The sequence below is a fragment of the Ornithodoros turicata genome, chromosome 1 (genome assembly GCF_037126465.1).
Source record: "Ornithodoros turicata isolate Travis chromosome 1, ASM3712646v1, whole genome shotgun sequence".
Lineage (NCBI taxonomy): Eukaryota > Metazoa > Arthropoda > Arachnida > Ixodida > Argasidae > Ornithodoros > Ornithodoros turicata.
The window spans coordinates 104,852,398-104,864,133 of NC_088201.1; the positions used below are offsets into that span (position 1 = coordinate 104,852,398).

Genomic DNA, 11,736 nt, shown 5'->3' on the forward strand with positions numbered 1-11,736 from the left:
GAAAAGTTCTGTGATATTTATCACAGCTAACTAAAACCAACTAAGGCTAACTAAAATATCCCAGAATGTCCTTTCAAACTCTACAGGTAATCCATCCGGACTTGGACATTTTCCTAACTTCAGGTCACGAAGCGCTTCAGTCAGTTCTGCTGCTTTTACCTCCTCGTTTAAGAAGTCGTGATCCAACAACAACAACTTTATTTCAGGATAACGGGTGGGAAGTTTCATCGCATGGGGCGATACTCAATCCCATTTCTGGAGGGGAAGCAGGGAATGAAGGAATGGGTCCCGTTGCAGTGAGGATCGATGTCCTGCGGCGTCTAAAAAGGCGAAGAGAGCCTTGAGGACAGAGCGTTGGTGAGCTGGATGCGGCAAGAGGCCAAGCAATTTGGTGAGAGAGACGGGACGGGAGTCGAGCTCGTTCAGGAAGGCGGAAAGTACGGTAGTGTAGGCAACGGAGAAGAATGTGCTCGAGATCTTCAACAGCACCGCAGTGACTGCAGTAAGGAGAGTTAACTTGTCTCAAGCGGTAGCGCCACTGTGCTGTAAAGGCCACGTCGAGGCGCATTCGATGAACTAATGCAGCGTCTTGACGAGAGATATGGGCTGGCATGCGTAGAACGAGCGCTGGGTCAACTCTGCTCAGCAGGGCGGGGGATAGTACGTCGGCGGTCCGTTGGCGGGTAGCCAGAGGAGTCCCAAGGTTAAAGGGTCTCTGACCAGAAGATGGAGAGACTTTTACGCAGTGACTACCGATAGAATACACAAAAGCAACTTCACATACGAAAATGCATGTTTCAACACCTCGTAGTTTTCGTAAACTCGAATTTTAAACATCGCGGTTCACGCCGACGCTGGTACACCTAGCGTCAAACTAAGAAAACGTACGCATATATAGAAAGCTCATCTGGTCATCCCACTGGGATGACGTCAATCGCCCATGCAATCAGCGCGCAGAATGCCGTCACGTGATCGAGCACTACAACTGCAACTTTCAGCAAGAACCAACATTTTTACACCGATATACTGTTGTCACAGTGTCTGGAAATAAAACGTATGTATATACTTCGAAATCTGCGACCTGTTTTACAACTGCGATAATCCAATTAGCGACTTCCGTGGAAAGAAGAACTAGCTACGAGGCTACGAGCTACGACGACTTTCGGGGTCCAGCGCGCTGTTTCGCAGCGTTTGTGTAGTGTGTGTATTTCCAAGTTCTCTTTATTTATATCTTTTGGAACAACGACCAATATGTCCTGGTACAGACTTCATTTGACGTGCCTCGGTTGGTTTCGTCAAAGCGAGATTTCTCGGTGGGCATTCATGTTCCGTACGATACTGCGCGTTCAACCCCAGCGGCAGGTGTGGTTAGCAGCTGATTTTGCCAATCGTATTTGAAGAATGCAGACTATGAGAAGGACCCCTCAGTTTGAGTACAAAGAACCTCCACCTACAGCAGACCGCAGTGCTTTCCTTGAATCTATCTTCCAAGACTGTTGCATCTGGACGTGACGAGGTTAGTGTTTTGTATAATTTATATAGATTAGTGGTTAGATAGTGATTGCTCTTAGTGTGAGAATTACGTTGTGGCATGCAGATGTTAGGAGACCATTTATGCAACAAAGAAAAATAAGGATGAAAGAAAACTGAAGTTTACACACTAAATCAAAAGAGATATACTGTACAATTCCGAGTGTTGTTCAGAGCAGCCATGCCATTGCAGTAAGCAACATCTACAGTACGGAAAATGAAGATGTGTATTCCGCATCTAGGTGTAACATTTTAATTGTCACAGCAGTGTGCACCAATGTAGTTCATGACTTCCTTGGACAAGATGTGGAACCAAATGTTGGAAATACAAGGCAGGGATCAGGTACAAGCTTTCTCCTATTTGTTTTCCTTAGAATATGCAGCATACTGCACATAGTAAAGAAGGGCTCTGGATTCTAAACCAATGCAGTTGAAATCCTCAGTTTACCCCAAGCTGTACTATTGTTGTCTAATCTGGGGAAATACCACAGAGGGGAGCTACCACAAAATTGGAGTGCACACAAAAAGAAAAGAAAAAGCCTGGTGTACAACAACCATGTCTACAGGTGCAATGTGCTGGACCCTCGTTTCAAAGAGGCCCACCAGGGGTGCCACTACAATCCATCCATCCATCCAGCCAGCCCCTCAGCTCCTTCAAGACATACAAAATACAGTAGACGAAGTGTTCACTTCCAAATCAGACATTTATACAAAATTGCCTTGCAAATTCAGGATCTTTTAGCTCCATCTCAAACACTTGCCATTACGGTATAAAATCCATCACTGTAGTACCACCTTACAAGGTCCCACTGCTACGGACCAACTACGGAAATCAGCAGAAACCTTTCCTTTTCCGAACAATTTTTTTCAGCTGATTGGAAATGGCCTTCCTGTGTCCAGTTTCAAAACAGAGTTACACAAACTTGTTTAAGTCTTAATAGGGACAGGACACTCTGTTATGTTTTTTTGTGTGTGTGCGTGCACGTGTGTGTGAAAATGTGCACAGCTCGGTGCAATTGTGTATTTTATTTATGTGGTTTTGATCTGCTGTATGCTCGTAGTGATAATATCTCAGTTATCGCACACTGTATTGGTGCTAGGCACCTCAAGAGGCTGATGCCTTTCGTGCCTGGTAGCCCCATTTAATTTTCTATGAAATGAGATCCTCATAAATTTATATGGCTTTTTTTTAACAACGTTAGGGTGATGACTTCATGGAAGTGAAAGGAACAGGAAAGGAAGACGTCTGCAATGGTCATGACAGGTGTCCGTCAGGTACGGGACCAATTTCTTTTATAAATGTAGTATTTAGCGTGAAGTTGTTACTAACAAAAAGTTTTTTGTTCCCTTTAAAGGAATCTACAGGTGGTGAGCATGCGTAAGGACTTGACATATCTCAATACAACTTAGACCTGCCTGTTGCACATGAGATGTGTGACTCTACTTACACACACAAGCTTCAGCAAGTTCGGTGCATGTATATTTTTGAAACATGAAAGACAGAGTGCTAAAAATATATCTGAGGTGAAAAATTGAGCAGTTCATTGCAGTAATTCTATCGATTTATTTTCAGCATTTTGGGAAACATATAGTGATGGCAAGATTACCTGTGTTGTACTGCCAGACCATCTGCTATTGGGGTTCCATGTCCTAGTTATTATATATAATAGCTGTTTGAGGCTATTACATATTTCTTGTGAAAGTTTTGTGCCTGTGAGTTCCTGCAAATGTGCTCTGCGGTGATCATACTGGACAGAGAGCTATGCCTGTATAATAACAGTGACTAACGTTCTTCTGCCCATAAACAGATTCCTAGGGTACATCCGCACCCTTGGAAGTCACTGGAGAGGCGTGTTAGCTTAGCTCAGTTGGTAAGAGCCCTGGATCAGTAATACAGAAGATGTGGATTCAAGTCCTACTACTGGATAACCTTTCCAGTGACTGCCTTCTTTCATCATTCATTTCTTACGCACTTGATGCTTTGTATGTATTTGTCCTTTCTATGTGTTCCAGTCTCAGAACATCAACTGCCATGTTCAAAAGAACTGGGATATGCCTCTGCAATCTGGAACCCATCCCAACATCTCTTAATCGACAAAGTAGAATTTGTACAGAACCGCACGGTTTGTTGCTTGTGATTATCATCCTTTTTCCAGCGTCTTACCCATTAAAGCCCAACCCTTTCTTACCCCTTTGATTACCAGATCAGAGGCCTGGCATTCTATCATAAGTTATATTACGGTCACCCTCCTCCCCACCCCACTTACTGTCAATCCCCTCACAAGTTACTTCCAAGACTTGATGACCCGCACAAAGTACTTGCTCCACCTACACAAACAAAAAAATTCTTCTACTCTCCGCACCACCTGATGGTGTCAAACTGGAATGACCTTCCTGTCCACATAGCATCAGAAAAAATATATTGTTATTTGTTTTCAAGTGCTATGATCATTTTCAGATAGAATGAATTTCTTTGTGGTGAGTGAACGAATTTTGTGTGTTTTTGTGTTCATTTTGGTATTTGTCGTTTTTGGATACAAACCTCCCCCCTTTATTTAATTCCTTTCACAAGGGTCTTTAAAGTAAACAAATGAAATGAAGAACTTCGTGATACTGTGATAGTTTTTACATTTTTAATGCGTATTTTAAAACAGTGGCTGCAAAAAATGTGTCAGCACCGTTACAAAGGTTGCCGTCTGTATCAGGTGAATCATGATTTTTCCTAGAAGCCCAATAATGTATGACGCTGCATCACATATGCTATTTTGGAACAATCTCTGCAGACATATTATGAAGATATTATCTGAGTGCCACAATAAACTATATGAACCACATTTCATGCTACGTCATCTTTGACTACAACATGCCTATATGAGCAGCCCAAGATACAAAGCTTGGTTCCTCAAGGTCTACATCCTGCTCTAACTGGGTGCGCACTTTGCACACAAAAGGAAGATGGAGGTTTTCGATTGCTAACTTGTGTAGTGGGCACTTCTGGAGGACTGAGAGCAGGAACCGGATGTGACACACAGGGTAACCTGCATAACAGTCTGATTTACTTATACATAACGATCAGTAAAATACCTGAGGTGCTTAAACAATACTATTTGGGTGCTATCAGACAGTTAGAGTTCGAACAACACTTACGACATACTGACTGAATGGGCGGACAAAAGGATGCGTCAGAACAGGATTGGATTTGTGTCTGGTGGAATTGAGAGCCCAATGTAATTCTTACCATGCGGAGCAGGCTGATGAGATGGTGCTTTGTGCCAGGGATCAGCACAATGCTTTATCCAGAATCCCAAGCATGGAGGGGGGTCATTATTATAGGTACATCATTACCGACATGTGTCTACAGCTGAAATTGCAAGGGCACCCCCTGTAGTGGGTACTTCCACCTAGTATCTTGCTCTGGTATCTTGGGTATTTAAAGCATGTAGTAGTTAGTACGGGAAGGGCTTTGCGTATCCTGTTCACCGCGCAGACTGGTATAACGATTCTCTTGTTGTTGTTTTTTTCAAGTTTGTGCAACACGCATCTTACGAACTGTTGGTATGTAGTGTATTTCCTGTATGAGACACGCAAGCTTTGAACAACGCTAAAGCTAGTAGGACGCCGACTATTAATTCAGCTTCTGAATAATTGACGAACAATAACGAAAAGTTCAGAATAACTATTTTGTATTGAAACCAACCAGCACGATTGTGCATGAGACAGGTTTCTTACTTGTGAATATGAGCGCTAGGTTCGTGCTGCCCTCGAAGTTCTAAATATGCTACTCTAAGAGCAGCTCCTTGAAACATAAGCACTCGACTTCTTTCGGCATTATTATGCATGAACCACTCCGGGCCCTTTACACGGCGCCGTCAAACACGAAATTTACACAAACTGTTCATTGGCTTCATCATAATGGATGCTGAAAGCTCATCTAACAGTCTGTCGTTGGAACTTCCTCTTCATGGTGAAGTCGATTCGCGGCTCAACACTTCAAAAGCAAGGCCCCCAAACTCTGCTGCACGTAGCAGGTCCCTCTCAGCTGCTAAAAGGCAGCTGAAAAGCTGACTTGTCGACTCCGCTGTGCTTCCACGTCCATATTGAAAAAACGCCCAGCAATACGGAAGTTGCGGAAACCACCCGAACTTCCGGTGTGGACTTTCCACCAATAAACATCGCGAGCGTTTGACGTCATACACATGGGAAAACCACTGCATAATAGCTAGAGTTTTGCTCTGATCGCACGAGTTGAGGGTGTCACGCGTGGTGCAACTCTTTATTCGTCGTCTTTCTCTTTGCCATCTCGCGAGCCTATACAGAGCGCTCGTCGTCGTTAACACCATTACATCTCCCCTTTCTCAAGTCAGTCTAAAAGAACCCAGTCAACATTACACAAAAGATATTTTGTCCCAAAACTCAAAACCCAAACTCTTCCTTGACTCTTCTTGAAATGTCCTTGCATGATACGGAGCCACAGATTACTCTTCTAGGGGGTATCTCCGAGGGCTTCGACGTTGTCTGGTGCTTCGACGAACTGGTACTGACTCCGTGGCTGGACCCGACCGTGGTTCGTTCTCGGGAGTGGAAGCAGGTTGCTGCTGCTGACATTGCGATGATCTAAGATGCTCCCGAGTACGACGAAGCTCAGCACCGTCGCTCGTCCTTATGATGTAGGACCTTGGTGCCCCGGCGGACCCCACAACTGTTGCTGGTGCCCAAGTCTTGACTTTGCTGTTGTAGGCTGTCACTGGACTATCCGGCAGCAGTTGAGGCAGCTGTCTAGTTCCTCTGTTGTAGTAGACCTGCTGACGTTGGCGGAGATGCTGAAGCCGTGATACCACATCCTTTGGCTGTACCAGGCTTGGTTGCAGACATGCTGAATGTACCGGAAGAAGTGTCCGGGTGCTCCTTCCCATCAAGCGTTGTACTGGTGATTTTAACACCTTGTCCCGCGGAGTATTTCTCCACTCGAGCAGAGCAGTCTTGAATTCTGTGCTCTCATAGGCGTACTTGCTTAGTAGTTTCTTCGCTTCCCTCACTGCTCGTTCAGCCATGCCGTTAGACCTCGGGTAATGAGGGCTAGAAGTAATGTGCGTGACTCCGAGGAACCTCATGCCTTCTCGGAACTCATAGCTGCCGAAAGGTGGGCCATTATCGCTCAGAAACCTTACTGGAATTCCATGCGTGGTGAACACGTCTGTGCATATGGCTACCACCTCTTTCGCTGTAGATCGCTTTAGTGGTTTGACTTCGTAGTAGAAAGAGTAGTAGTCCACAAGGATCAAGAACTCTCTTCCACCCTGGCTGAAAAGGTCAGCGCCGATAACCTGCCATGTCAACTTAGGGAGTTCATGGCTTATCATAGGAAGTCTCTCGTTTCGTGGTCGATGCTTCTCACATAGAGCGCAGTTTCTTGCTAGTTGTTCAATCTCAGACGTGATCCCGGGCCAGAACATGACGTCCCGCGCTCTCTCCTTCATCTTTTCTTCTCCACAGTGTGAAGCATGCAACAGCTTTAGTGTGATTTGCCGCATTTCTCTTTGGGATGATTAGTCTGTTGGAACGAAACAGCAGACCATCCTGCGCGTGAATTTCTTCCTTGTAGGTCCAGTACTGACGCACCTCGTTGTCAACTTCGTTTTTATTGTTAGGCCATGCTGTTTCGACGTATTTTCGGATCTTCTGCAGCTGGCTATCACGTTGTGTCGCTCGCGATATTTCCGCTATTTTTTCGTCGGAAACATCGAGGTATTGAAGTACGTTTACATAGAAGTGCTCCTCTTCTCTCAGGCATTCCTGCTTCGGAAAGCGTGATAAAGCATCTGCAATGAACATTTCCTTTCCAGGTTTGTATACAACGTTAATCGGGTATTTTTGAAGTGCGAGCCTCATTCTTTGTAGACGAAGTGGACATCCGTGGAGAGGCTTCTTGAAAATGGCTTCCAACGGCTTGTGGTCGGACTCGACCTTTACGCTGGGTTGTCCGAAGATGTACTCGTGGAACTTCTCGCAGCCGTGTACAATGGCAACCATCTCCTTTTCAATTTGTGCATATCTTTGTTGAGTCTCCGTAAGGGAACGGGAGGAATACGCAACGGGATGCCCTTCTTGTGTTAAGACAGCTCCAACTCCATCCTGGCTAGCGTCGACTGAGAGCGTCACAGGCTTGTGTGCTTGAAAGTACGCTAAAACCGGTGCCTTCGTCAACGCTTCGCGTAGCTCTTTGAAGCTGTCTTTGTGTCTGGTTGACCATTCCCAAATTGTATCTGTTTTGAGCAGTTCACGTAGCGGTGCCGACACTTGTGATGCATTGGGGATGAATCTTGACACGAAGTTGATCATGCCCAGGAAGGTACGAAGTTCCTTGACATTTGTTGGCTCAGTAACGGCGAGAATATCCTCGACTCGCCTTGGATCCACAGCAAGTCCTTCTGACGTGATCATTTGTCCCAAGTACCGTACTTGCTGTTGAAGGAAACAACATTTCCTGATGTTTAGTTTGAGGTTTACATCCCTGCATCGCTCCAGCAGCCTCATAAGGCGTTGATCATGCTCAGCCTTGGTCCCTCCCCAGACAAGGATGTCGTCCATTACGACATCGACACCGTCGAGATCCTGTAGGACCCTGTGCATAGCTCGCTGGAAGACTTCAGGAGCTGTTGAAATCCCAAACGGCATCCTTAGGAAACGGTATCGCCCAAACGGTGTGCTCATAGTACAGATGTATGAGGAGTCCTTGTCGAGCTGAATTTGCCAAAAGCCAGACGATGCGTCAAGTGTCGAAAAGTACTTTGCCTTTCCCAGACGCGGCGCGATATCTTCGAGTGTCGCCATGGGGTAGTGTTCCCGAAGGAGCGCCTTGTTGAGATCTGCGGGATCAAGACAGATCCTGACCTTATCTTTCTTGACCACGACCACCATGTTGCTCGCGCACTCGGTAGGTTCCGTCACCTTGGCGATTACTCCGTCGGCTTCCATGTGGTCGAGTTCGCGCTTGACTTTGTCTTTCAGTGCAACGGCAATCCGCCTTGCTGGTTTTACAACTCCTTTTGCATGGGGTGTTAACTTCATGTGGTACTGTACCCCTTTTAGCTTTCCAAGGCCTTCAAAGACGTCCCGATAAGGTTGTGCTGGTCCGTACAAGTGATGTTCGTCGCTTGTTTTTGTAGCAACTGCCGAATGCACTGTGCGCTGGATCAGACCTAGTTCTTCCGACGCTTTCCCACTCAGGGTAAGCGGTACCTCTTGTGGTACGACGAAGAACAGCACCTTTGTGCTTTGGCCGTTACATGATGCTTGCAGAGGAATCCTGCCTGCGGCCTTTTGCTTGAAGCCAAAGAAGGTGTTCAACGTAACGTTGCATTTTGTAGTCTTCTTGTTACCCAGACAACCATATATGTCTTTAGGACATCCTATGGACATCCATTTCTCGACATATGGATGTCCTAAGGACATCCACAAAACTCCTCAGGACGTCCTGTAGACGTCTGCTGGACGGTCAAAGGTGCATCCATGGACGTCCCCTGTTTGTCCACAAGACGTCATATATGACATTTGTAGGACTGAACCAGGATGTTGCCACCTATGCTATATGGGACCTATATTTCGTGTATTTCATTAATGCTCCTGCACCTATGCGTGCAGAGGCAGCATCCCAAACTACTGTAATCTACTGCAACGTACAAGGAAATAGTGGCACGTGTTAATCTGTTCCCTGACAGTTTCTGGTGCTTGCATGTGTAACAATACAAATGGAAAGAGAGTTTCAATATATGTTGAAAAGAAATTTATTGAGGAGTTTTCAAGGTACGGAGCAAATCACAGTGGAGTAACATTTATGAAATGCTTGTCGTCATATATATATAGGGTGTTGCACGAGAGAGTCACCCTTAATTATTTTTTAAAAATTTACGTGAGATAAAAATTGGAAACCTATTGCACGACACTTATGAACCTTTTTGCCACCCAAACAGGAGGTTTGCATGAGTGTACCTCAATAATTAGGGTAATTATCTTGAACTCAATATTTTGTCACGGAAAGGTTTCTCAGGCGGTTGTTGGGTGTTTTTGGGTGCCAAATTTTTGTAGAAACGTTTGCGAAACATCCTGTATTTGTGACTGAAATGGTGTGTTGTGGCTATGGGCCTTCTAATTAATGCAAAAAGGTTACCTTTTCTTGGCAAATTTTTGAGTTCAATTGCGCTAATCAGATTAATTAACGAGGGACACTCATAGAAAACCACTGTTTGGGAGCAAAAACCTTCACAAGTGTCATGCAGAATGTTTTCAATTTTTATCTCACGTAGTTTTTTTGCAATTGATGGTCACTCTCTCGTAGAACACCCTCTGTACACATACCGTACATGAACTATTCATATCGACACATAATTTATCACAGCCACTCTTGGTGCTTTTAGCAAAACAATAATTGCAGCTACTTTCTTATAACTGAGGAGGGAGTTGTATGCCCAGACTCAAAGAAATAGGGTGCAGGTATATCACAGTTAGACACTGCCGAAAATGGTTAAAAATTGGGCTGTTCGGTACAGCATACTTTAAAAGCGATAAAACCCCCGTGCAGGGGAACAAGTCAACAGACGACTGTGCCTGTGTGTTGTGTCGTCTGTTGACTTGTTCCCCGGCACGGGAGTTTTATCGCTTTTAAAGTAGACACTGCCGACACTTCATGTGAAAGAATATCCCTGGCACACCTGGCATAGCTGTCTTGGCCGTTACATATCGAATGCTAGAAACAAAGTATGTACGTGCTAACCAACAGCATTAAATTTTTCCGAAAGCGGTACAGGTACTGACAGAAGTGTACGGAATAAGCGAGCTGCGCATTTTTTTCTCCGCCAAGACACCCGAGAGGCAGACGGAAGCAGGTGAGTTTGAGCGCGCTCATTGTTTGAGAGGCGTAGATGAGCGGGCTGCAAGCTACTACTGCGGTAGTTTCGGTATTACTTCTCACTACAGTGCCTGCGAAGCGAGATCGAAACCACTGCAGTGTTCTGCAGCACCACGTCACTGAAAGTTTGTGAAGACTGGGAGCTCCCAGGTATTATTCGGAACATAAAAATAAGTCATTGCGAAACCACGATAGTGTGTTTCCCAAATTAAAAAGCGAAGAAGCATTACATATGTTCTAAACACATTAATCTTTAGGGAATATAGCTGTGATTATATTAAATATCTGACGTGACCAGATGACAGCATACACAGTATTTCAGTCACGTGTTGATGGAGAGCACGGCAGTGAAACCCAACGGGCGTCGTGGGCACGTTCAAGAGAAGCAATACCGAAATTACTGCAGCGATTTCCTCGCAGCACACTCATCCACGCCTCTCTCAGCAAAGAACTCTACCGCTCCCGAAGGCCGCTTGGGTGCCGCACGAGAGAAAAAGTATGCAGCTCACGTGTTCCGTTAACTTTTGTCGGGAACTGTAGAACACAGCAAACAGTAGGCATAAGTTAAGCTAAAAGAGCTACACCCTGTAAATGTGACAGAAGTTCACAAGTTCAGAAGATGTCGCATACGTAACAATACACCAAATCAAAAATTTCACAAAAAACACAGTAGAAAGGAGCACAGGGTTGACACTCTTATGCATTTTGTGTTTGGTACCTCTTAGTTGTCTCATTTCCTCCTAGGCACACTTGTGCAGCTTTTGACAAAGTTTTTTTTTTCTTCTTAAAAACGATCTTTACCTGATAGCCCGCTCCTAGCCAACCACAATCCCGAATGACAAAGTTCTCGCCCCTGATTTGCTGAAAACCGGAGGCGCTGCCTTTTTTGTACTATCATCAAATTCATAAGTGGTACAAAAAAGGCGTACGCCTCCCTTGTTCAACATCGCACGGGCGTGAACGATGTCATTCGAGATGACGGCATTGGTAGCAGTATGCTTTACATCGCTTACATCATTACTTACTTCATTACATCGCTCGTGAACGTACCATGTACAATCGTGCTCGGTTCTCTTCTGTCTTGGAAATCACGTTGAGTACTTTTTGTTTCAAACTGTTCAGCACTCTCTGACGTTGAACAATAAGTTTCCACAACCTCCCCTGCGACGGATGATTGGAGAACTACTGAAGACTCACAATTATCATCACTTCCACTCAGCATGTTTACTATAAAGACCTCATCTTAATTCCGGGATCAAGACGCACGGTACTCCTCTTGATCGCGTTGCGTACTCAGAGCG

The 11,736-nt window shown here is 45.0% G+C and overlaps 1 protein-coding gene across 1 annotated transcript; it reads right to left on the minus strand.

Annotated features, from left to right (window-relative positions):
* Nucleotides 1-6,005: 6,005 nt before the first annotated feature.
* On the minus strand, nucleotides 6,006-6,890 carry LOC135381575 (uncharacterized protein K02A2.6-like). The gene has a single exon (XM_064612555.1). It carries the CDS (start codon nucleotides 6,888-6,890, stop codon nucleotides 6,006-6,008), a length of 885 nt encoding a protein of 294 aa, XP_064468625.1.
* Nucleotides 6,891-11,736: the final 4,846 nt, after the last annotated feature.